This window comes from Danio aesculapii, chromosome 5, assembly GCF_903798145.1.
Source record: "Danio aesculapii chromosome 5, fDanAes4.1, whole genome shotgun sequence".
Lineage (NCBI taxonomy): Eukaryota > Metazoa > Chordata > Actinopteri > Cypriniformes > Danionidae > Danio > Danio aesculapii.
In genome coordinates this window covers 17,671,114-17,694,910 of record NC_079439.1, presented here as the reverse complement: position 1 = coordinate 17,694,910, position 23,797 = coordinate 17,671,114, and the positions used below count along the sequence as shown (strand labels likewise).

Sequence of the window (23,797 nt, the reverse complement as noted above, 5' to 3'; positions counted from 1 at the left end):
CTTGTTTATCCTCATAGCATCCATTTAGGATAAAAGAATGGCATCTTAACTGTCTTTCGTGAAACGCAGTTGCCGTTTAATATATAGTAAATCGGACTCATTCAAAGTAGCGTCATTGCATTAAAAACGTTATGAATGCATGCTACACTTCTGACTGTACATTATGTTTTCTTTTCTCATAATGCACAGAGTTTTGAGGTAAGGGACGTTATCATTTGCCATTCACTGACAGTCGGACAGGCTCATCCAGTTCATCAATCTCCATCTTTTAAAACTGAAATCGGAAGCGGAATAAAACATCCTCATAAAAGCTGGTGTATCAACGCGCCGTTACATTGAAAACATATGATTCGATTTTACGCCTTCTGATTAGTTCTCAGGATAAAGCGGCTTTTGCTGTCAAAGGCAAGTGGTGTTTAGTGGCTTTTGCCAACAAACTGTTATTTCTGAATGCGCTGACGCTGCAATTTAGATGATTTAAAGCAAAAATATTTGTTGAAGATGTACTACATGCCTAAATCATTCACTCATTAGCTCATTTTTGGCAGAAGTGGCGTTTAGCGGCTTTTGCATCTGAACTCTTCATATGTAAACATAAGATTTCAATGAAACGTTTCCGATACACGATTCTGCTATCCTTGACTGTGCCAAAAGTTTTATTTAGTGTATAATAATCTAAATTGGCCATAGTGTATGAGTACGAGAGTGTATGGGTGTTTCCCATTAATGGGTTGCAGCTGTAAGGACACCTGCTGTTTAAAACTTATGCTGGAATAGTTGTCGGTTCATACCATTGTGGCCACCCTTGATAAATAAGGGACTAAGCCGAAGGAAAATAAATAAATGAAATAAGTTATTTATGTATTTAATTATTAATTTATTATAATCTATCGAAAGCAATGTTAAAACCGTATTTAATGGCATTACTGAAACACATTAAGTTACTGACTTACAATTTCATCAAAATTTGTGTTACCAAAATTAAAACTAGTGCCACAGAAATTGTTTTGTAATCTTTAAATGAATAGTTCAGACACAAATGAGAAAACTGCCATTCATATGTCATTCCAAACCTTCACCCAATGTCTTTACACAGCTTTTTTTCATGATTTAGAGCTTGGAACAGAACCAAGTAACTGAAAACAGAATGGGATGATAGGAGTGCTGTGGAGACCTGCCTATAAAGCTGAAAATCATTTATTTCTGCTGTTCCTTTTTGGTCCCATAAGTGGCACACATATTACACACTTCAGCTTTATCGATTTTATCTTCAGCAGGTTAGGTTAGGTTAGGTTTTGCATACATTTTGAGGAACAAATGTCTCCGTGAGAAAGGTGAGGCCTGAAATCACTTCGTTCAGCATCTTTAAATGACAATTTTGAAGCCAGAAGTAAAATAAGTCTGACAGAACCATATGTAGTATATATGTACCGTTGAAGTCAGAATTATTAGCCCCCTTTTTAATTTTTATTTTTTATTTTTAAAATATTTTCCAAATGATGTTTAACAGAGCAAGGACATTTTCACATTATGTCTGATAATATTTATTTCTTCTGGAGAAACTCTTATTTGTTTTATTTTGGCTAGAATAAAGCGGTTATTAATAAAAAAAAAATACACAAGCTGTATAGAAATGTCTTAAAAATATCTAGTAAAATACAATTTACTGTCATCATGGCAAAGATAAAATAAATCAGTTATTGGAAATGAGTTATTAAAACTATTATGTTTAGAAATCTGTTAAAAAAATCATCTCTCCAAACAGAAAATTGGGGAAAAAAATAAACAGGAGGGCTAATAATTCAGGGGCTATTAATTCTGACTTCAACTGTATGTTCAGTAAGAAGTAAAATAATATTAATATATATTTAAAAAAAATAAAGAGTTAGAAACTGTTCAGGATGTGAGTTATGTTATGGTCTTGTAATTAACTGTATTTAAAAAGAATTGAAAGCTATAAAGCATCCTTACATAAATATAAGATTTCAATGAAATCATTCCAATACACAATTCTGCTATCCTTGACAGTGCCAAAAGTTCTATGAAACCAAGAGATTATTTATGAAACATATGTAAATTGTGTACAACAGGCCATTTGTATGCCTTTACCTTTACTTCAATGGATAAGATAACTGTAGCTATGAATATATTCATAAACAAAGGTTCCAAAACATCCTTTTCTTTATATTATGGCAATATTGGATGGCAGAGCCTGATAACTGAGATGGATTATGTGGGCCAGAATGTGACCTTGTTAAAGTTGCAGGACTTGGCTTCACTTGCACATGCTGGGTAAAAAGGTATGTGCGTGTGTGTGTGTGTGTGTGTGTGTGTGTGTGTGCGTGTGTGTGTGTGTGTGTGTGTGTGTGTGTGTGTGTGTGTGTGTGTGCATTAGCTGACCTTCAGATGTGCAAATGTGGGTTGTAGAGCTAAACTTAAAAGTGTAAAATCGATTCATTTGTGTTTAGACTACATGAATCATTTTTTTTTTTGCATTGAATTAAACTGCATCAACATCTTATTTCTCAGCATGTTTAGCATTGGATAGAAAAAATGTGAGAGTAAATGTTGACATCAAGTGTCACTTCATACATTTTTGAGTTCATATTTATGTTCAATGTCTTGTTATGTTGGAGTTTCTGTTTTGATGTCTGTTGTTTGTTCAAACTGCTTATTTAAAATGAGCTGAAACAACACAATTATTGAGTTTTTTGGGACAATTTAATTATGTTATGTTCAATCCACTTAAATTTGTAAAAACTAATGATTTAACTTAGGACCTACTCACACTATGCTATCCGAACCGTGCCCAGGCCTATTTTCCACATCGTTTGAGAAGTGTAAATGCTCTTAATCGGACTCAGAGCGTGGTTCACTTGGGCTTTGGCGCGGTGTGCTTATAGTGTGAGTGCAAAGCGTGCCAGAGCCCGAAACTGAAGACAAGACGTGACTTTTAAGGGATTGTTTCATATGGATATATTAATCATTCTTACTGTTCAATGAACACTAGCTGTCGTAGATTATTAAAGACACAAACCCCTCACTGCACGGCAGCTGCACCTTCAGCAAACCTCCTAATTCCTGCAGCATGAGGACTTTATGATTGTTTATGAGCGTCAAAAGTCACAGATTTGTTTGGCAAAATATTTGACTGCGTGTCACTGCATATCAAACGACTAAAACAATATAGCTAAAGAAATCGCCACTGTGCTGAGCAAAAGCGCTTACTGAATAGCGCATCATCGATGATGTACGCGTGCACAGGCTTTTATGTAATATGAGTGCGGGTTGTCAGGGGAGTTGCGATGGGGGACAAGCGTGCTTTGGCCCGGTTCAAGGCCACTGTACATAGTGTGAGTACGCCCTTAGTGATGTTTTATAAACAAATTTCAGCATTTCTAACACATGATTGACAATCATTCTATTATCCTATAAGCATTAGGCCAATCCCCTATAAATACCAAAGTAATCCTACCTGCATTATCACATGACTTTAGCATCCCTCCAGCACCCCAACACCTCACCTCTTAAACACTATCTACCTGGGGGGAGCATTCTGGGGCCGGACTAAACACTTCATTCAAACACCAATATCTCTCCCTTTCTTGATAAGAGGAATAACACAAGTTTGTTTTTTTTTCCCCAAGCTCAGAGCCCTCACCCTGGATAGCATGCCAAATATACTTTATTCTTTAAACATCTGTACACACAAAAAAATCATTTTTGCCACTTGTTTAAACTACTTAATAAATATGAGTTGAAACAACACAATTCTCAAGGATTTTTTGGAACAACTTAATTGTTTCATGTTCAACACTTAAATTAGTAAAAACAATTAGTTTAACTTAATTGATTTGTGTTGGGGCAACATGAAGCAATTGTGTGGAACCCAGCATTTTTTACAGTGCACAGTAACAAGTTGATTTTACTTAAAAATCAATTAAGTAAATCCGTTTTAACTGTTACAGTAAGTTGACTTCATTTTAATAATTCTGCTAATTATGCTGACTTTTTTAAATTAAGTAAACTAATCGTTTTTTACTGTGTAAGTTGTAAGATTTTTACATGATATATAGACATAACTGTGCTAGAACTCACTGCAGTGGCAAACTAAAAATATGTATTTGGATGTTCGGATTCAGCCTGTAATTGTAAGATTATATAAAGATCAGTTTAAATCTTCATTTAATTATTTCAAAGAGATGAAATGGTGGTTTCCATGGTGATGCTGTGAAGAAGCAGCTTCCATAAGATACGGTGATGTCCTACTGTACATGTACCACACAAATGCTTATTGATTAGAGAGACACTTTCAAAATCAATGCAGCAAAGATTCGATAATTAGTAATCAGGTCACACACTGATGTGGACAGTGAGCTTAATTACGAAATAATGATTCAGTGGATTCACATTTATTTCCAGTAAATCTTGTAATTAGTGCAGAGATCCAGCAGAATTCATAATCGCTTAATCTAAAGAACATTAACTCTTTCTCTTTTAGCACATTTATTTGAGACACTTTTATGCAAAAAAATAAAATAGAAACTTACTTTATGAATTTGTGAAGATCAATTGGTAAAAAAATGAAAAGAGTGGCTTAAAAAGTAGCTCAGAAAAGCTACAAATAATTATAATTTCTAAAGCTGTTAGATAAGCCTAATAATTACATAGTGGGCTCTATTTTAACAATCTAAGCACAAAGTCTAATGCGAAGGGCGCATGTCCAAATCCACTTTTGCTATTTTAATGGAAAAATACGGTCTGCAGCTCTGCGCATGGTCTAACAAGGTTATACTTATTCTCTTAATGAGTTATGGGTGTGTTTTGAGTGTAATGTGCATTAACCCAATCAGAGTCTCATCTCCCATTCCCTATAAGAGTCAGTGAGTCAGTTGCATTGCACCATGTCGTATTTACTGTTTACATGGCAGACTTTGTTAAAAAAAACTGAACACTTTACTGGCGAGAAAACAGTACAACAGACCATCTGCAGCGTGCAGATAAAGAAGGAGCCTCCTCCATTCAGCCTCTTTACATTCTCTTTACTTTCACTCTTGACTTTACTCCTTTACTTTAGGAAATGAAATGGCAGAAACTCACCCTAGTGAAGACATCTATTAGCCTACATATTTAATTTTGTTTGTTAAGTGCAAAGATTTGAACAATAATTTACGAAGTGTGGTAAAAAAATTATATCCAAACACACAACCTATTTTTATCCTCATATGTTTATGCATGCATCTCCAAAACCTGACAGGTGGATCTAAATCTAAACTTGTTTTTATTAAAACAAATATAAATATGCATATAATAAATAATACTATTAATAATAATAACATTATACAAATGCAAATTGTCATGAATAAACTGAAATAAACCCTCTGAGATTAAGAAGGCACGGAGGTAGTGATTTTTATATTTATGTAGAAAATAATATTTTTTGTAACATTTTAATCCTCAATTTTTTTCATATGTAAAGATATTTGTTTATTGCTGTACATCCTCTGTGTATTAAGCAATGTGTAAGCATTTGGACCCGCATCGGCGCATAACGCGTTCTGCGCTCGACTTGAGAACAGATTTTAGTTGGTCAATGGCACATTACAGTCTATTTTAGTTCCTCAAAATAGCAACGTGCCAACAATGCGCCTTAACACACCTTCTTTTTAGACCAGAACACTCATGAGTCCACAAAGTGACGCAAATGGATTTGCTATTCGAACAACGTTGTGCAAAACGTGAAAATTATTGTTGCGCTGGTCTGAAAATAGCAACAAATCGCGCCATACACGTCTTGCGCCTTATTATGGCAGGTCTATGATAGCACCCATTATCTGCACTTTGTTTGTTTATGAAGATATAATTCTAAAGAGTGAAGATTTTAGTGACTAAGTGCTTGTCACAAAAAATCTTGTTTTTTAAGCAGTGAGTAAATGCCTCTGACCATTGTGTTTATACTGTAAGCTCAACAGAATCATGTATGATTGGTTATTATTCTCAGGTTTAAAACAAACAAGGTCAGCAACAATCTGATACAACAAGCACAGATCTACAATAAATGTAATGCTGTAAAGGGATACTTTTTTCACATTTCACTTTCATCCTGACAGTCACAAAATATTATTTTAACTGTGTTTTCGTATTTTCTCTCAATTTTCTTGAAATGTAATGGTATTTCTTTTCATTTCAGCAACAAGACACTGATGGACATACATTATACAACTATATCAAATCACAATGTACTGCAAAGTAAAAACATACCATTGAGGAATGTGCTGTTCAAGTTGTGAAGTGGAGACCTGGCAGTAAATGTGTCACTGTGAGCTTTTAGCACCATTTTGCAAGTAGCTTTAGTGTTTGTACTTCTATTTGACTTCAGAAATGCTCATCCCACATACTTTATTATGTCTAATCACTTCAGATTTTTCATCGGAAGTTCTTCATCACGCTCGAGTGGATTAGTGTGGTGAAAGGTGAATCAACAATTATGTAAAGCAGCATCAAAAAAAGTCTTCAGTTGTGGATGAAGACTAACTGAAAACTGCACAGGTCTTTAGTTCACAATAACACATCTAAGATTAAAAAAAATCACAAAAAGGCAGTAATGACATATTTTACCAGGATCACATACCTACATTTCTTCAGTTATCACATACAGATGACACACTGTATTGAACATCTGCTTAGATACAGAACTATTCTAATTCACACTCTTTTCCATATTAGTGTGTTAGTCAATTTCTTACTTTGGTTCTTTTTAAGAAATAAACCCACACTTTTCTTTTCTTTTTTTTTTTTTCATAAAAGATCATAGATACAGTTCTAAAATAGTTTGTTTTACTGTAAGGAACATCTTTAGATAGCCTAAAAAATCCATGAATGCATATAAAAAACATTTCATGAAATACTCCACCAAAAATAATAATTTACTCAGGATTTACTCACCCTCAAGTGGTCTCTTTTTCCTTTTGAACCAAATTCAAGATATTTTAAGTAACCATTGACATCTATTATACACTCTAAGAAAAAAGATACACGGTGGTACAAATGATGTTCCTTAAGGAACAGTTTTGTACCTTTGTGAAAGTTGTACAATTATAAACTTATTTTTAACATTTTTAACTTATTTGGTACAGAAAAGACCTCTTGTGATACTGTTCTGTACCTTTTATGGTACAACTGAAATGAAAGTACACAATTGTTCTCATAAAAAGGTACATAAGTGTTGGACAACTTCTTCTTTATTACAATATCTATGAAAATAGATATTACTGGAAAGGCAAATTGATTTAATGAATAATTTCCATATTAAAACATGCATCATCATTTAAAAGCATATGTTTAAAGAAACGTATAAACATGAATTATTAAGTTCTATAATACAAAACAACTGGTAAAAAAACTATAGGTATTACTAAACATTTAAGGCATTTTAAATAAAGTTTGTTAAGCATTTTCTGATAGATACATTTTTATTATTGATATCCGCACCTTTTGGGGTTTACTTTCCACTACGCACGTGAGCTGCCAAGAATCCTGCAGATGCAGTGTTCATGCAGACATTTGAGCATTGTAAAACTAATCAAACATTTTGCGTATCTCGTTACAATACTTTTGCATAATTCTATTTCTACAGTAAAATTAAGTAAATTAAATGAACTTTTGTGATTACAAAGGTTTTGTGTGAAAATTGGAGAGAAAAAAAGTTTTACATTGTACATGGGAAAATGTATTGCTGTAACATTTTTGTGAAAAGTGTTTAGAATTAGTGTTTAGAAATGTTTAGAAAAAAAAGATATTTTGATTAAATTGCTTTTTATTCTTTACTGTAAACTGAAAAGGTGCATTTACACAAAAATAAACTTTTTTTGTAAACTTAAACATCATTTAATAAATGTATTTGATGTTTTATATTTACTGAAAATAAATTAACACATTTTGGATATAGCAAAATGCCTCAAATAGTTCTTGAAGGAGCACATTTAACACTGTTAAGGTACAAAGTGTCTTGTCACTGTAGTGGTTCCTTCATGGATCACATTTGTACAGTTGATGAAGGTACAATATTGTATCTGCAGGTTTTAAAAACCAAAGGTACATTTTGGTTTCCCATGGTACAAAATTCCGTTTCATGAAAAGGTACTGCCCCAGTGACAAGGGTTTGTACCTTCTTTGGTACAACATTGTACCATTTTTTTCTGAGACTGTAGGAAATATTCTTTCATTCTTCAATATACTTTTTTTTTGTTGCAATCAAAAGAAGAATGAAACTCAAACAGGTTTAGAACAAGTGGAGCGATGATGAGTTAAAAGATGACAGGATTTAAATCTCTTAAAGTATACAGTACAAATGGTATTGATCTACTGCTTCAGATAATAATTAAACCGTTTAGTAAACCACACTTTTAAAACCATTTTCAAACAGTGATTTAGCCTAGTGGGTAAAATTTCGATCTGATAATCAATAGGTTGTAGGTTCAAACACTGCATAATGGAAGGGATCTATAAACTACCATCCTGTGCCCTTGAGCAAGACCCTTAACTTGATATTTTTTCATGTATTAACTGTACTACTAGTTGCTTACTATACAAGTACCAGTCGGATAACAAATTTGATTTATTTCGTTTTTCTAAGCTACAAATGTAGACACCTTTGATGAAACACTCGAACGTTGAATCCAGTAGTGCACGGCTTTCATTTGGAGGAACAATGGGTTGAGTCCTTAGAGGTTTTCTTTTCTTATGGTCCGCTGGAAAGATCAGCCCAGTGAAAGCTCTATTGATTAATGTTTTCATTGATACACTGAGGTCAGAGTAAATAAAGTGCCTTTAAGTGATGACCCACTCAGTAATCAAATTACTCAACCTTGCTGAAAGCGTCCTCTATCAGTGTGGTCATCTGTCCGTCAATCTGTGTATATGTATTAGTCTTTCTTTTTTGATCACAGGTATTGGGCATAATAAACAGAGGCTGTATGTAAGATTTTTTTTGTTGTTGTAAAATTCCCAATATACATGTAGGAGTGTCCCCATTTACCCCCCAAGTTGTCTACCAAGGCTTACAAAGATTTATTTATTTTTTTAATGTGAACGCTGGACCACCACATACCAGCTGGTTGGTGGAGAGGAGACAGAGTGATGAAGCCAATTATAAAATGGGGATGGTTAGGAGGCCATGATGGACAGAGGCTAGTGGGCAAATGGGTCAGGATGACCTGAGAGTCAGGACTTAACGTCTCATCCGAAAGACGGAGCTCACTGAGTAGTATAGACCCCCTTATCAATATACAGGGACGTAAGGACCCACACAGACCGCAGGTTGATCGTCCCCTGCTGGTCTCACTAACAATACTTCTGGCAGCAACCCAGCTTTCCCATGTGGCCTCCCATCCAGGTACTGACCAGGCGCAGCCCTGCCTAGCTTCAGCAGGCGACCATGTGAGATCTGCAGAGATCCCTTCTCAGTACTTAGGTATTTATATGTACCTTTAAGCACCTGCTAGGAACAAAAAATGACAGATTTTTATGTTAATTGACAGATTTTTTACTTTTATTTCTGAGAGTGTACAGTACAATACACATTTATTTCTGTTTTAACTGTGAAAGTTACCAAAATAGCAAACCCTACCATACCGCATTTCTAGCAGCCACCAAGGACACCACTAAGGACACCAAGTAGACCTACAACAGTACAGTACCAACATGGTGGAGCTATACTCACTGCTGAACACTATTAGTTAGTGAATCAACACCACTGTATGCAATGAAACAATATATACTAATATATAACATGCATATGCAATAAAACAATATTAAGCAACAACACTGTATATAAAACTGTATAACAACACTAAATAGAAACACCTGAAGCTCCTTTATCAGTTTACATAATGAGTGAAAAAACTTGAGTGTGCAAAAGACATTTTCTCAATATTTCGAAAAATGTGTTGCATATATGACATTATTATATCAGATTTCTATATGCGCGATCGTGCAATCAGCTGGTGCTTCACCTTTAGCTCGATTGTCTGCCTCACACCGGGTTCAATTGACAAGGTTTTGCAATACCAACAGCATTTTTATACAAAAGTGCTTCTCTAGTGATGTATATGGTCCACAGTTTAACTCTTTCACATGAACAATCACACCGGTGTGATCAGCTTTGGTTGTTCCCTGAAATATAAGATCACACTGGTGTGATTAGAACGTTCACAACACACATCATCAACTGTTAAAACTCAAATCTGACGGCCCATGCTGAGGCATAGAAAGTGATGTGTGGTGCTTGTCATAAATGACGATTGATCCATTTTTATGTTTCAAACAAATAACATTTATTTTAGGTTTCAGACATTTAAATGCACATAACTACTAGCATAAAATAACATTTAAGGTTAGCAAATTACACACTGATGTCTACGATGTGCTTAATTCTCGTAAGATGCACACCATTTATGTTATGAGAACATTTACTCTATTCTTCTCCAAGTTAAACACTCACTTTCATGTATTTCAGAAGAAAATTAGCTGAAGAATTTAGAACTTACATGTGAATCGTGCATATGCATACCAGTTATGTGTATAATGTTTTTGAGAGGAAAGCATGTAACTCTTGCATGAGTTTGAGCACAAACAAGTAGTTGCTGCAATCACTTAATGGCCACCAGTGTCATTAATGGCCCCTTTCCACTGAATGGTACAGTACGATTCAGTACGGGTCACCTTTATCAGGCTTGCTTTTCCACTGCCAAAAGGGTACCAATGGATCGTTTTTTCAAATATAGACACGCGGTGAGCTCTCTGGAGAAAGTGAAACAGCTCGCGTTTTTGGACGAGCTCCTAAAACAACTACAGAACACAGCAGACTTTGTTCTTCTTGGCTTTATGTCTGTTCATCAAGACGACAGCAAGGTTTGTTTGAGCTCGGGCCGACCATGGCTTGTTATTATATGTATATATTATAACGGTGTAATGTCTCGGCTGTGTTTTAAAAATGACGGTTCCTTTGGTTTCATTCTCCTGCTTGTCTACGAGTGAGTGACGTATCTCTATAAACCAATAGCATTCAGCTGCCCGTCTAGCTCCACCTTTTGGTTCCCTTTTGTCGTGCTAGCTACCCTTTGACAGTGGAAACGGCCATAAAAAGCGGACCGAACCATACCGTATCTTACCACTCATTGGAAACAGGGCATAATGACAGTTGTTACAGCCTCTTTAAAGGGATAGATCACCAAAAACTATCCCTATAAGCTGGTGTTTGTACAATAGCCAAAGGCCTGGCTGTGTGAGACCTGTAATCCTGACTTAAATTATGTTTAAGCTATAGTCAAGGTTTTAAATAGTGATTTTTAAATACCATCAGTCAATGTGTAAATTCAACGAGTGGATTTAGTCTGTCTAAGAAACTTCCACTTAGCGAGATGTGATCTGAATATACCTTAAAATTGGAAGGAATTCAGATTTTATTAGTTGAATTAGCTTCTTGAAAAAATGTAATTAATAAATTTTTGTTAAGTGATTAATGAATAATCATTAATAATGGCCAATCCCCAATCCTAACATAATCACATTCTTTCTATATATTTACGTGCTTTTGCAAAGCAACCATACAGATGCTGTGAGAAAGATGGACTTGCTGTTGGGAACATTTCGTAAACATTTATGAGGGAAAAAAGTAAAACATTTAACAGGATGAGGCTAACATAGCTTCACCGTGACAGGCTGCAACATGTCCAAAGGCGATAAATCTATCCCAGCTTCTAAGCTGCTCAACAGATGCATAATGTGCTTAAAAAGAGCATGTAAAAAATTAAATCCTCCATCCTACTACAGGAGAAATAAAAAAGCTTTGGGGAACATTTTGCCCTAGCCTAACCTTTTTTTATATTTTTTTTAACCAGCCACTATTTCCAGACACAAGCAGTTCATGGGATCTTCATCGCAAATAAGGCAAGATTTCATTTTCTGATAGAAGTACATGAGAGAAAGTTTTCTAATTGTAGATGTGTCAAACAGGAGCTTCATCAGTTGTGGAGAATGGAGGGCTAATCTCCAAGGACTGTGTTTTCGGAAGATCTGTTAAAGGGTGGAGGACGGGGAAGATAGCAGGACTTGCCTTCATAAGATGACATGCCAAGTCAAGCACAAGTGGTGATAGAGATTCGTTTACTCAGCAAATTGTCCGAGACTGTGCACGGGGTGCAGTGCTTTATTGTTTCGAATAAGAGTATAAGTGATTTATGGTGTTCCCTGTGGACTTTAGTCAAGGTAGACGCCATATTTAATTTGACAGGAATGAAAACTTGGCTCTAAGGAACAGACGTGTGGATTGTGGGATACCTTTTTAAGGTGCGAGGTTGCATCTCAATTTGCAACTGACATTTTTAGTTGTTCATCATGTTTAGTATAGTACACTAATGCAGTAGTGTGTTGTGTTAGTGTAACAGACGCCAGCTAGCAAGTGCTATGCAGGTAAACTGCACTTCTCTGACCTCTAAAGTTGCTCTAGCGACAGACACTAGAGGCCATGGTCTTTAGCCTTCTTGTTAGAGCAACGACTCCCATACAAAGAACTGCCAGTTCGATCCCAGCTCAGAACTGGTTGGGTGCAGTAGGATCAGTGGGTTATTTTTTCTATCTATCTATCTATCTATCTATCTATCTATCTATCTATCTATCTATCTATCTATCTATCTATCTATCTATCTATCTATCTATCTATCTATCTGTCTGTCTGTCTGTCTGTCTGTCTGTCTGTCTGTCTGTCTGTCTGTCTGTCTGTCTGTCTGTCTGTCTGTCTGTCTGCCTGCCTGCCTGCCTGCCTGCCTGCCTGCCTGTCTGTCTGTCTGTCTGTCTGTCTGTCTGTCTGTCTATCTATCTATCTGGCTATCTGTCTGTCTGTCTGTCTATCTATTTATTTGGTTTCTTTTTTTGGTTTAGTTATACACTTTTTTAAAATGAGTACTTACACTTGTTTAAGTACTTATTTGTTTATTTTAGGTATTTTCTAAGCGCAAAACATTTTTTATTAAACAAGGTCTTTATAATTTTCCATCTAATTTGGATTTATATTAAGATTTTTCAGTTACAGTATTTATTATTTATTTTTTAAATATGTATACATTTTTGATTTAGTTATTTTCCAAGCAAAGTATTTGTTAATTTCATTTCATTTTTTATTAAATCCTACATCTAAAATTTAAATAAAATTTTTTATTAAAACAATTTCTAATATTTTGTAATAATTTTAATGATAATAATAACAATAATAATAACACCGATAATAACAACAACGATAATAATAATAATAATAATAATAATAATAATAATAATAATAATAATAATAATAACAACAATAATAATAATAATAATAATAATAACAACAACAACACAAATTGTTGTTGTTTTTGTTGTTGTTGTTGTTATTGTTATTGTGGTGGTGGTAATGTTTCTTAAAAAAACGTATTTTGTAAAGTATTTTAACATATTTAATGCTTTTAATTTGCATAATTCACATCCCAGATTTATAGACTCCACCAGTTTGTAATAATATCCATAAAGAAAACATGAATAAATTATGTTAGAAAAAAACAAACAAACATGAACACACATAAAATGCATTAAACATTATTTTCAATGTTGCAGCAGTTGTCACGTTTGGTCTGCTAATGTGCAAATGATTTCTTCAATATTATTTCCATTTATATTTTCATCTATATTGTAATTATCTAGCCATATTCTCAGGGTAATAAAGGATCTGATCACTGCTGCCCTTCTGCACACCCTACCAAAGAGAGTCCCTTTTGTAATTAATCCTACCAATTACTAGCAGCTTTTACAGCAGAGTTTTAAACACTGGATGTTCAGCTTAGGGAAGGCAATGCAGCATTCTGTTTACGTTCTGAATCTATCTCTCTTATTTTTTTCTGTTTACTCCTTCACACTGTCTTCTGTGGCAGCTTATATGTTTGTTTTGAGTTGGGCTTATGTAGTCCTCTAGTGTGTGTGTCATGGCACTGTGATACTGTAAAGCTACTTTTTGATGATTTTTCCCCTCCCTCTTTCTTTTGTTTGTCCCTTTTGTGACTTCCTGCAGTGAACAGAGCGTGGGTTGTAACATTTCCTTTCATAGCACTAGGTTGACAGATTTATGTTCCTGCTTGCAGTCAGTCAGTATGCATATTAGCAGCCAGACTATAAACTCAGATGGAAAAGTCGAGGAAAATATAATGAATTCAGTATTTCTCTTTGTGTGTGCTTGCTAACTTGGTATCAATCTTTATTCGGCCACTTCTTGTTTGATTGACAGGTGATTCACAGTTGTGTGTTTATTAGTCATGTTGAATCAGTGAAAGCAGTCAAATCTTGTTTATAATGCATGGATATACTGTAGGGATTTCCTATGTTAAATCTTCATAACTATTTGGAGTTTTTACATGAGAGCATCCTCTGGCCTTCAGAGGAGATTTACTACTAAACACATAACTGTGCACACAATCTCAGCTTTGCTCAGTCAAGATTTAATTTCAATTAATTGCCTTCACACCATAGATTTAACAAGGTGCTGAAAAAGTTGCTGCAGAAATGTCGGTTGCACATTTTTATGCTCTAAATCTACCATTCTAGCTGGTGCCTTATTTGAGATCCACTGTTTGTGGCGGCCAATTCACTAAAGTGAACTCATTTTCATGTTTAAAAAACAGTCAAAGGGTACCAAAAGCAAACTGTACCGTATCGCTTGTGGACAAGCTGTAGAATGAAATCAATGGAAGCACCATTTTTAAAAACACAGCCGAGGCATTACACCGTTCTAATATATACATATAATAACAAGCCCACGCTCAAACAAACCTTATCATCGTCTTGATGAACAGCCATAAAGCAAAGAAAAACAACACCTGCCATGTCCTGTTGTTGTTTTACGAGCCTGTCTAAAAGTGCGAGCGGTTTCACTTTCTCCAGAGAGTTTGCTATTGCGTCTATTTTTGAAATAACAAACTTCTTGAGCTGATGATAATAATGTGGGCACCGGAAAAACAAAGGAGCAAATGATTGTTTCAGTAACCTAAAACATGAACAAACTGCCATGTTTAACTATCATCATCTTTTGGACTATTATGAACTCTGTATGAAGGAATTACTTTTTAACAAGAGGTTACATGTGCTGGTGAAGAATAAAGATGCAGATGAGAGGTTTGCGCTGACTGGACTATTTATTCGTATTTCGTTTTTGAACCCCAAATAGGGACTAAATGTATGTTGTGTGTACCATTGGTACCCTTTTGGCAGTGGAAACGCAAGCCTGAGAAAGGTGACCCATACTGTTATGTACCACTGAGTGAAAACGGGTCTTTATTTGAGCATCATTATTGTTACTGAGGGGCCCAAAGAAAATGCCCATTTCAGGTTATTTGATTTGAGGCTGCTTTTCCGTCATCTCAAACCATTCTTTTCTGACTTTTGGCTTTAACAAAGCATTTGTACACACAGCATTGCTGTTCACTGGATATTTTGACATTTTCAGATCGTTCTCTGTAAATCCTAGCAATAGTTGTGCATGAAAATCCCAGTAACAGTTTAAATCAACAGTTTCTGAAATACTTTGACCAGTTCTCAATCTTATGCTCACTTTGAACTTCAGATGATTGGGTTGACCTTTGCCCAAATGCCTAGATGTACTTAGTTGCTTTAATGTGATTGGTTGATTATATATTTGTATTAACATGCAGATGAACTGTATCACAATCAAGTGACTGGCTAGTACACAGGGCAAGATTTACTAAACAGGGCAAATTGTTGAATCGTCCTTTCAATTCCATTTTCTCTTCTCTAGTTCCTTTCTTGTAGCAGCAACTGTTTTAGCATAGAATGCAGAGACATGTTATTGACATGTTAGTGTTATGTATTTTGGCTATTAAATAGTGGAAAAAATGCCAGTAAACTGCATGTAGCTACCACAAGCCTTTGTTAATCACATTAGCCGGCAAGGTCTGAAAGGGAAGTTTCTGAAGGGGACGTTTCAACAAATGGGTTAAAATAACTATCTACACCTTTTCATCACTAGTTTCTCATGCTTTTAGTAAGTATCGACAGTGTTAGTAAGTCAAGTCAAGAAGACTCTTAATGTCATTTCAACCATGTACAGTTAGTAAACAGTGAATTGAAACAATGTCTATCTAGGACCAAGGTGCTACATACAACATCAATTTAACAACATAAATAAACAAAAACTCACTAAGAAATTTAATTAGCCGACTAGCTAAGAAGAGACAGATTGCCATAAAGTGCAAACACATAAAGTTTAAACACATAAAGACACAAACACCTCAGTATTTTGACAATAAGCATACTTAAGTGTATCTCGCACTGGCAGGTTTTCACTCAACTACATATTTATTATTATAATGACACTATGTGGATATCCTATTTAATAAATGATCAGAATTGCATTGTTTTTCATCATGCATAAGACAGGATAGCCAATAAAGTCGACTGCACGTGTTGAATTGTATCTGCACACTGCTGGTTTATTATAGCCCAGAAAGGACTCCTTTGGGATCTTGCATGTAGCTAGTCCAGGTTATGACGGCAGTGGCCCAAGGACAGGAAAGATGAATGGATGGATTCACAAGAGGGATGGTTCCTCGTGCAAGGTTAGCGGTATCAGTGCATCCTCACATTCCCACCATCTTGCTCATTTCAGGACCAGGCTTTCACAAAAGATCACTTTGGTAGTAAAATGTTAAATATCACATACTTCCTTTTGTTTGCAGGGTTATATATTGTTGTATTCTTTTGTATTTTGTATTTTGGAATGTATTTTTTTCCATAAAATAACCTCTGTCCCAAATGCTACCAATATACAGACACTTTATTTTATGTCTTAATTGAACTCTTACATTAGGTAAGGCTCTCAGAAGGCCATTCTTTCTGAAAGCCACACTCATAGCCCTATTAAAACTGATGTCTCAGTGTTGATCATTACCTTAATGTGATTGAGCTTTTTAAGGGTGACCTTAAAAAAAGGACAAAGTGAAAGAAGAAATAGTACATTCAAATAACAAAGTATGGTTTGCAAGGTTTGCAAAAAATGGTTTGCAAGGTGATGAAAAGGCACAAAAAAAAGGGCATTGAAAGGACAGACTGGTGTAAAGTTTTTGCAGGTTTTCATGCTAGTCTTGTGTTTGCCTTTGCTGAAAATGTCAATATGTGATGATTACTCTGTCAGGCTTGATTGTTCTCCTTTTAAACCAACACTGGTTTTGATGATACAAGCTTATTTCCAAAAAAAATGACAGAATCAATTTTCTACCCAAGATTATTCCCTGCACCGCTTTTTAAAAAGTAAACACAGGCGCTGTATACTAGATGAATAAAATGAATGAGAAAGTAGCATTTAATTTGTTTGGGTTATTTACAGTGTCAGCTTGCAAGAGACGTTTGTGAATTACAAATAGGTATGTGTGTCATACAAATTGCATTACTTTTCATAAATTCAAAAAGGCACGTTGTGAAATGTGAATCTTACACCATGTCAACATCATTAATTATGCATCAAAGATAAACGAAACACGGGAAGTGATATCTCATTAAAGAAATTGAGTTTCATATGACATGCAGAATTTAATACTGGCTGTTAAAACTGTTAAAAAGATGCAGTATTTAAATTTGACACCTAGTGGTTGAACTAGGTATTGCACTCCTTGTTCAAAACGTGCAAGCACAGGTTGCCAGATTGAACACATCAACTGGAGCGTGTCTGACTATCAAGCCTAAAGGCTGATTTAAGTCATGTTCTAAATAAAAGTATTGGCACACGATAAAAGGAATATTTTCCACATTAAAAAGAGTTTTTGTTCTAACCAACACCTGACATATATATTTTACAGGGTTCATACGGTCCTGGAAAACCTGGAAAAGTCATGACATTTTGAAATAACATTTTCCAGGCCTGGAAAAGTTTTGAAAAACAAATAAACCCAAAATGTTTTGGAAAAGTCATGAAAATTTGTTTAACAATTATCTACTTGAATATATTTGAGATGATAAGATAGGGTACATTTTAAATAAATTGAAATTGAGCTGTCCGTTCCTTTACGTGACATTCTATATGTGGGGTAAAATCTCTAAATGCAGATGTAAGAAACTGTGGGTGACAGGTTAGTTTGTACTTATTTTATAAGTCTTGTGAAAACACAAGCCAACATTTCTAAAATTTTCACACAGACAGCAAGATACTGTCTAAAAACTATTTTTACAGAATTAAAAATAAATATAATCTACATGGATTGTCACATATTTTTTTATATGCTGTAATGAATTTGAGCAGCATTTTTTCTTATTTACCATGTGTACATAGACATTTCATGAAACACGAAACAAGACCATGAATATTTACCTGAAAGTTTTGGAAAAGTCATTGAAAAGTCATGGAATTTTAGTAGTAAAAATGTGTATGAACCCTGTTTTAGAAACGGCTTCTATTTCTGGGAGCTACACAACAGGATAAACCAACAATGATCACCTCATGGACACCTCATGTGCATTGTTCAGGGTTAAATGCTAATAATGTAAGTTTGAATCTATTTTACATGGCATTTATTGCCAAACTACTGAAAGCAGCAGCAGATAGTTTACCCCAGATCTTTTAAATAAAATAAACTATTTGGTATTGAACATGCCAACACATACAGTATCAGTTATTTAGCATGTGCATTTAATAATGTTAAAGGGGTTTAATGTGTATTAATTAGATTATAACATATTCCATCGTACAGTAAGTGCACTATTCAGTGCTTCTGAATGGCTGTATTTGGATGTTTCTGTCTTATTTCATCTGGTGCAATCAGCCAAATTGCTTATCACTGCAAATCTCCTCACGTAGCATGTTGTTAGTACACAGGGTTACAATGTAACCCGCTAACCAAATGTTCACTTTGATAATATTTAAATTATTTCCTGATGAATAACCACCTCATGTGGAACTCTGAATCTATGTCTCATTTCAGAATTTGCTACTGTCCACACTCTCAGAAATAAAAGTACGTGAGCTGTCACTGGGGTGGTACCTTTTCAAAAGGTACACATTTGTACTTGAGGGGTCCATATTGGTACCTCAAAAGTATATATTAGTACCTACAAAATTTAAAAGGAACACTTTTGTAGTTTTTAGGTACCAATATGTACCCTTGAGGTATTAATATTGACCTTTTAGGTACAAATTTGTACCTTTTGAAAAGGTATCACCTCAGTGAGAGCTAACGTACCTTTATTTCTGAGAGTGCACCGGAGGTCACATTTTGGTACATACTTTGAGAGACCTCTTGGCTGAATGAATGAAATATGCTGATTGCTGAAATATAATTGGCTAAAATGGCAATGGGCGGATTAAAAGAACCAAAACAAAGACAGACGTTCTGGCATGTATGGCACTGTTTCGACTTATTGATGTTAGATTAGGGACTGAAGTAACATTTATATTGTGACAATTTTGTGTAATATGGGAGAAGAAGAAAACCATGCATCAATCAAAATACTGCCAAAAAGCGAATAATTTTTTATACAAAAATCAAAGATAAACAGAAAATAGTAATAAGAAAAGAAGAATAATATAGATAATGACAAATAACCACAAAAGGTAAATTATATACAATTTATAATAACAAAATAACCCAAAAACAATAAACCCCGCAGGGGAAGAGGACAAAAGTGGTGCTGAAAGAAAAAAAAATAACAAAACCAAAAAAATAAAATAATAAAAAAATCTCAGTATAACCCTTTTACCTAACTGAAAACAAAGTAATCAAAAGCAAGGAGCCTTCACTCCTAAACCTGGTGTGTCTATACACAGGTTTGCTAGGTGATGTAAGGATGTACGTCACGTGATGTACGCTCCAAATCCCCTGGGGAAAACAAAGAATATCAGCAAATGATCTCAAATGAAGAATAAAAAGAAAATCAATGAAAATAAACAAGATGGTAATAACAACTTTGGCAAAGCAATATAAAGTACCAAAAGAAAAGAAACAACAAGAGGCAGATTAAAACAAAGAACAAAACAGGAACGCAAAAGTCCTGGCGTCCCACCCGGCGACTACTCAGATTGGCCGCAGAAGCCACCACGTCACTATAATGATTATTGACCGATCCTTCAGCCAATAACAATCTGAAGGGGGTTGAACATGTAAAACCGAAAGAGAGAGAAGCGAGACAGAGAGAACAGGTGCGCGCGTGTGCGCAAGAGAGAGGGAGAGAGAGCGAAAGAGAGAGACACACTCACGCAGAATTCCCGGAGTGTACGCGCACATTTTCAAAGCAGAATACCTGACTTTAGCATTGTTTCTTAGAGAAACAAGAATGTTCACTTAGCATGTTTCTTAAAAATCTGCAAACATATTATGCTATTAGAAGAGACCAAACTTGCATACACAGCACCTTTAAGTGTTAAGGCATTTCAAGAGTGCATTTAAGAGTAAAGCAGGATGGATTCTGATTGGCTGTCATTGTCCATAGGCTAAAAAAAAGTGTAGTTCTGAAAGGAACATATTGATATTGCTCCTATGTGCCATTATTATTGCAGTTGGATTCTGCTGTACTGCTAAAACAACCAAACCGCTTACTCTCTACCAAGTGAACAGCCTTTTCTGTACTAAAAAATGTTTCCCAGTTGCAGAATTATGTAGTTCTCCCATCAGCGCTGCTTTCAGCCTGTGGTATAGGTGTTTTGGAGAACCATTTTAAGAAAATATTGTAAGAACATTTCACATTGACACCCTAACACATGCTTTTACCTCTGTTGCTCTGTGTCAATGGAATATAACAAGCACTATTTGTACAGGAAGCAAGAAAGGCTCAATGTGTCTCAACTCCCAATCTCTTCTTTCTTTCTTTTTTGTCTGATCTCTATCACTTATTCAGGGCTGAGCCGATCCTCACCAGAGTGAAAGAAGATCACACTAGGATAATCCTCCCTGCGATAGATAATATCAAGTACAATACCTTTGAGGTGCAGCAATACGCTAATGCGGCTCATGGCTACAACTGGGGCCTGTGGTGCATGTACATCATCCCGCCTCAGGATTGGCTGGACAGAGGAGATGAAACTGCTCCAATCAGGTAAGGGCATCCAGCGCACCACTCCATAATGCATGAGAACATTCTCTGAAATATAAATGACCAGGGATATAAGAGATGAATATTTTACAAGTGATAAGGTGGAGTTAGTTTCCTGGACTTGCAATAAATGTATTCATGTTTTCATTATCATGGAGGATTTGTTGGTGTTATTCCATAGAGAGCATGGAGCAAGAAATACAAATTTCAGTGCATACTGTAGGGTTGCATGGCATACCATTAGTAAAAATAACAATTATATGGTTAACTAGAGTTTGATATAATTTCAGATATGTTGGTCTATTTTGGTGACTGCTGGTACAATTGTAAAACTAAAATCAGAGGTTTGTTCAAGGACAAAAGACTTTCATCATTTCACAGATTCACAATTATAAATGTCAGATGTGATGTTAAATATTTCTCTCCTTTTTTTACTTTACTGTATCAAATTTCACTTTAACTGTAATTAGGTGTTACATAAAACAAATAGGTTTTTGTAATATGTAACAGTAAATACATAATATAGAATGAAGACTTTCTGATTGTCAAACAGTGTTTAATACGTTAATGAATAAAAAAAGAACTACAATAGTAGATCATAAGTGTGACATTATGATGAAGAAAGATAGTGTAGAAACAATATTTCACTCATGAAATGAAAGTCAGTGTTGCAAAGAAACTCCAAGCAGCAAAATTAAATAAAAGCAACACTTAGAAGTAGAAAGTACACTGTAAAAAATAAATCTGTAAAATTTACGGTAAAAAAACGGCAGCTGTGGTTGCCAGTATTTTACCGTTAAAAATACGGTACAAACCGTAAATGTAATTTCAAATTTTTACAGTAAACTACCATATTTTATCAATTTATAGATGTAAAATGTTTGTATTGTAAATTGCCAACATCTACTCATCTTTTGTTACACAGTTAGACATGTTGGCACAGCCCTATGCAGGTGGTGATGAGAAAGCATAATGAACCAATGCTCATCACAAACAACTTTTCCCACAAGCAGAAAAGTGTATCAATATAGAAGGTGCTCAGTGTCATTCGCACAGCTACTAAACAACAGTATGGTAACACGCATAAAATTAAAGTCATGAAATAAACATTGTTTATCAACATTAGATATAAATCGTGTATAAATAATGTAAACAACTAAAAAGATCCATGTCAACAAAAAGCAAAAAAAGTGATGTGCCATGCAGGGAATTCTGGGAAAATCAATTTACAGTTATTTGCCGTATTTATTAAGGAAACATACTGTTAACCAGGTTACGGATTTTTACTGAAACATTTTTACAGTTTTTTCCCATTGAAATCATGGCAATTTTTTACAGTGTAGTTTCTTGTAAAATGATATTTCCGATATATTGTCATCATGTTATCATTTCAGAGTTGCCAACTATTTTTAATGAAAAGGCGCTAAGCTCTGCCTGAAAACTCGCTAAATGTTGCTAAATTACATTATATGTCAATTTGCACATTACAGTGATCACGTCCAACTGTTTCTGTTTGTTTAACAGCTTATGGTTAATAAAGGGCTATTTGTATTTGCACTACACTTTATGTATACATGTCAATTTAACTAAATTAATTGCTGGTTGAATACAGTATGTCAGAATAGATGTGAACTTGCAGTGATCTCTCAGATGTAATAAACTCAGATAAGTTCTGAAACTGTCACTAAAATATCTGTTTTTGTGAACAAAAAAAGAACAAATGGTCAAATTAAAATGTTACATTTGAAAAAAAGGAGGATCAGATCGGTTTGACTGTACAAGGGAATTACCTTGTACTCGCAGTGCTAAATCATTTGCTGTCGATGCGCAGAGGGCTGATCTGCTCTCAGGCTGCAGGTGGGAGAGGCTGCTGTACAAGGACTGGGCCAACTGTGAGTGCTCTGAGGCGGGGGAGGGTCCGATGGCATCAGAAGAGTAGGAACGGGACAGTACGGACACATGAGAGTCTATAAAAATCTCCAGTAACACCAAAAAAGTTGCCAGATTTGTTGCTAGTCGCTTTTTTGAAAATGTGCCACTAGGGGGGGGGGGTCTGAAAAGTCGCTAAGTTGGCAACACTGCATCATTTTGGGTTTGTAAAGTCTAGGACAAGTTCTACAAAGACAAATAAATCCATAGTCAGTCATTCTCCTTACATTGATCTGTATTTTGTTTTTTATAAGGAAAAAATACACTGTATAGTGTGAATGGAGGCATGTTCCTTTAAAAGAGTAATTAGTTATAGTTACAAAAATAGTAGCTTAGTTACATAATTATAAAAGTAACTAACTACCATGTAAAGTAACTATTGTGTTACTTTAAAAAAATGTCAAATGACAAAAATAATTATAAAACATTGTACATTAATCTACGCTATTTTAATGTTGTTGTGGGACAATGTGAGAGTCAACTATCAAATTCAACATATTATTATAAATATCATCATTGCTATAGTTGCACAATTAAACACAATAGATGGTTGCGAATTTTAAGAGAAAAGTTTCCAGTTTGCAAAAGCTACCTTTGAACTTGTTGGATTTGCCATCAATCTGACTCCTGGTCATTGGTGTGTGCGACTGACTGTGCATGTGCTTGTGTGTAAACACCTGCACTACTCTGCCTCTGATTGACAAACGATGGAAATGTGTTCTATCTAAGTCAAACATCTCGTTCTGTTACACCACAT

The 23,797-nt window shown here is 35.0% G+C and overlaps 1 protein-coding gene across 1 annotated transcript in view; it reads left to right on the top strand.

Annotated features, from left to right (window-relative positions):
• Window positions 1-23,797, top strand: part of galnt9 (polypeptide N-acetylgalactosaminyltransferase 9) — a 186,438-nt gene that overhangs the window by 89,426 nt on the left and 73,215 nt on the right. The window contains exon 5 of the mRNA XM_056457466.1: window positions 20,917-21,114. Within this exon, the coding sequence (XP_056313441.1) occupies window positions 20,917-21,114 (198 nt within the window). The remainder of the gene's footprint in view (window positions 1-20,916; window positions 21,115-23,797) is intronic.